At 42.3% G+C, this 3,900-nt stretch overlaps 1 protein-coding gene across 2 annotated transcripts in view; it reads left to right on the top strand.

The window, feature by feature from the left end:
- FOXI1 (forkhead box I1) overlaps positions 1-3,518 on the top strand; it is a 4,929-nt gene extending 1,411 nt beyond the window's left edge. The window contains exon 2 of one of the 2 annotated variants that reach the window (XM_044661697.1): positions 2,125-3,518. In XM_044661697.1, the coding sequence (XP_044517632.1) occupies positions 2,125-2,405 (281 nt within the window). In that variant the 3' untranslated portion in view covers positions 2,406-3,518. Of the gene's footprint in view, positions 1-1,842 lie in introns of both variants that reach the window. The other variant, XM_044661696.1, reaches the window with a different exon arrangement.
- The last annotated feature ends 382 nt before the right edge of the window (positions 3,519-3,900 follow it).

The following is a 3,900-nucleotide window of genomic DNA, read 5'->3' as shown; positions in this document are numbered from 1 at the left end:
CTTTCTTTCTTTCTTTCTTTCTTTCTTTCTTTCTTTCTTTCTTTCTTTCTTTCTTTCTTTCTTTCTTTCTTTCTTTCTTTCTTTCTTTCTTTCTTTCTTTCTTTCTTTCTTTCTTTCTTTCTTTCTATCTTTCTTTCTCCTTCTCTCTTTCTTTCTTTCCCTTTCTTTTTCCTTTCCTTCCTTTCTCTTTCTTTCTCTCTCTTTTTTCTTTTATTGGTTTACGAGGATTTATTTTTTCCTTCCTTCCTACTCCCATTACCCCCATTGGGAGAAAAAAAGACATGAAAAACCACTGTAACAAATATGCATAGATAAGCAAAAAAAATTTCCCATTGACCACATCCAAAGATATGTCTCACTCTGCATCTTGCTATTAACTCCCTCATTTTCCAGAGGAGAAAATTAAAGCCCCAAAAGATGAAATGATTCTCCCAAGTCATTTGTGTCACACAGATCACAAGTGACCAAACGAACTCAGGTCTTCAGACTCCAAAGTCAGTGCCCTTTCTTTCATACTGCTACCTTTAGATCCCTGGGGTATATGATTTTTGCCAATCTGCAACTTAGTTTGCTCATCTTTAAAATGAAATTAGGTAGATTACATGGTTCCAGGAGCCTTCAAACTCTGAATCTAATGGGGAAAAAATGGCACCTCTCTGATAAATATGGGAGAGCAAAGGAGTTCCCATCCTTAAGAAACTGCTTATCTAATTAGGGAGAGAAGATGGACATGCCTAAATCAATTAGAGAACAGTACAAAACAGATACAAGACAGCTAAAGGATGCAAAATATGGAAATAGAAATGTGATTCTCATCATTCCACTTTATTCTCTGACCACCAATTATTATCTGAGAATGGATTCAGTTGGGAGTTTGGAGGAAATGGACACAGTTGAACACTAACAGTAAAGTGAGTAAAAATATTAGAGGCTTCCCAGGGCTTTGATAGTTTCAGAAATGGGAAAGATATCCTACAATGGACTTCTGGTTTACAAAAAAAAATGGCCCAGAAAGAAGGAGTCTCAAAAACAGAGACTGGAAGCTTTCTCTATTTCAGCCCTAAGCACAACTGGCTTTGCACATGATAGAAACTTTAAGAACATGGTTGAAACAATGTGGTCGAGGGGAAAGAATGATAGGTTTGAATCTCAGCTCTGCCACCTATTACCTGTGTGACCTTGGGAAAATCATTTTACTTTTCTTGGCCCTTGTTCCTCCTTTTTAAAATGAAGGCAATGGATTAAGTGGGCACTAAACTTTCCAGTTCAGAATCTTTGACTCTATGACCTGAGCTTCAAGGCTCAGATCTGCCACTTACTGTTCCATGCTGGACAAGTCACATAACCTCTCTGAAGTTTCTCTTTCCCAATCTGTAAGTTGAAGGTTTTGGATCAGAGAATCCCCCCAGATCCCTCCCAGCTCTAATTCTATAATCCTATATCTACCAGCATCATTCCATATTTATTATGATTAGAAAGCAAAATGCTTCTCATCTATCTATTTATAATAGCTAATGTAAATATTGCTTTAAAAGTTTACAAAGCATTTGATTATTTCATTTGAGCCTCAAAACAATCCCATGAGATAATTACTGAAAGTATTAGTTTCCCCATTATATTGACAAGTAAACTGAAGTTAAGAAAGGTAAGTGGTTTGAATATAGTCACACAGTTAATAAGTGCCAGTGGCAGGGTTTGAACTCAGCTCTTACTGATATCCAGTTCAATAGTCTATCACTCCATAGTAAAATCTTCAATAATTTGGGGGTTCAACTTATTGTAATATGGGGAAGGGAAATGTCTCTTTTTCTCTGCTTATCGTTTTCCCCTGATTTTCCTCAGGCAAAGGGAATTACTGGACTCTGGATCCAAACTGTGAGAAGATGTTTGACAATGGAAATTTCCGCAGAAAGCGAAAGAGGAAGTCAGATGTCACCTCCAGCACAGGCTCCTTGGCCTCAGAGAAATCGGAGGACAGTCTCTTGTCTGGCAGTCCCAAGACCACAGAGCCCCAGGACATATTAGATAGTGCCTCTCCAGGTTCTGACAGCTCTCCTGAGAAGCGGTCTCCCCCTTCTCCTTCTGGCACCCCATGCCTCAACAGTTTCCTCTCCACCATGACAGCCTATGTCAGTGGCTCCAACTCTGTGGGGCGTTCAGGGGTGGCTCCTCCAGGACTGAACAATGAGAGCACTGATAAGATGGGTCAGAACTTGCTGAGCTTCAACTCCTATTCCTCTCTCACCAACATCCCCAGCCATGGAGGTGGGAGTGACTGGTCCAACTCCATGCCCTCCAACCACCTTGGCTATAGTGGATCTGTCCTCAACCAGTTCAACTCCCATTTCTACAACAGCATTAACCAGAACAGCATCCTCTACCCCAGGGAGGGGACTGAGGTCTAGGAAAAGGAATATAGTCCTAGGCAAAGGCAGGAAGGGCTGAAAAAAGAGAAAAGCTTCTCTCAGTAGGTAATCCTATTCATCCTGAGATTTTGAGAGTTTGAATCTGGTCCAGAATTGATTTGAAAGGGTAGGAGAAAACCTTCCTTCTCTCCAGAGACTTGATGAGAAGTCTATCACATGCATATATGTGCCTAAATAGACATAATCATACAAACATTCTACAAGCTCACAGAAAACCATAGACATGGAACTTTGCTCGGGACACAGTTCTAAGTAAGGTGACCCCACAGGGGCAGCATATTGAGGAGATCCAGTTGGAAAGCTATTGCTTAGGCACTTGGGAATGGGAAATTCTAAGAGTTCTCCTCTCCTCTCCTTTGTAGTTTGAGAGAAAATTCAGACCAACACTGGCAGATCTATGCCATAGATATTGAAGCTGGTAGGAGACATTGTGTATGTGGCTATTCCTGAAGGCACCGAGGAGCCAATATCTCCTACTCTTCAGAGCCTGGAGCCAGTATCCCCCATCACATCTTCAGCATAGGGAGATGGGGACCAGAACAGTTTACCAGAGTGAATGGACCCCAGGATCTGCCACCCCCACCACTCAGCCACTAGAGAGCCCCATGACAGTCCCTCCCAAGGAGCTGGGTGAGAAGTACGAGCCTGATATCCCTGGCACTGCCAATGTATAACTCCCCTAAAAGCCTCACTTCCTGTGTGTCATGGGCCACTGAAAATGTGATGTTGGTGCTATCCAAGAGAAACACTAGTAGAATAGACTCTTCCTTTTTATAGCCAGAAATAAGGGAAAGATGAAGGAGAAACCTCCTGCTTCAGGGAGGTGACAGATAACACCTCCCCTCCATGTCCTGAGAACCCACCCGATTCCTGCACCAAGTTTGACGATGACCGTTGAGATCTCTGCCTACAGTGTTGTACATGGTGACTCAGAGCAACTGGAGAGGTTTTTTGGTTTTCGTTTTTGCTGATGGGTTGGTTTTTTTGTTCATTTTTGTTTCGTTTTGTTGTTTTATGTTTTGTACTCTGAGATTTCATCACAGCCAGGACACACTTGGAAGTATTTTTTATTAATAAAACCTTTGTGCAGAAGTGTGTGGCCTTTACTTATTAGAGGCAAGATTCTTAGTGTTTAGAAGCAGCCAGGCCAGATCCACAGTGGAGAAAGCTTTAAGCTGGCTGGACTGGACTGCCTGACAATGTCTGGTACAGAAAGGGCTGGCAGGGAGAGGTGCAAGCCTCGAGGGCTGCCAACTTCCTCCAAACTCTAGCAGGGAGAAAGATGCAGACCTCAAATTAAACAGACAGCAACAGATTTCCAACCGAGAGCAGATGGGAGAAGAGCCTGGGGGGAATGGGGTTTATTTTGAGCCCAGAGACCTTGAAGATATTCCTTTTTGCTGGCATCGAGGCCCTAGTGACATCCCGGGAGCAGAAGATGTATCTATAACTTGCATATATACATGTTTTCTTC

This window comes from Gracilinanus agilis, chromosome 2 (assembly GCF_016433145.1).
Source record: "Gracilinanus agilis isolate LMUSP501 chromosome 2, AgileGrace, whole genome shotgun sequence".
Classification (NCBI taxonomy): Eukaryota; Metazoa; Chordata; class Mammalia; order Didelphimorphia; family Didelphidae; genus Gracilinanus; species Gracilinanus agilis.
Note: the sequence above shows the minus strand (reverse complement) of the source record. Positions and strands in the feature narration are given on the sequence as shown.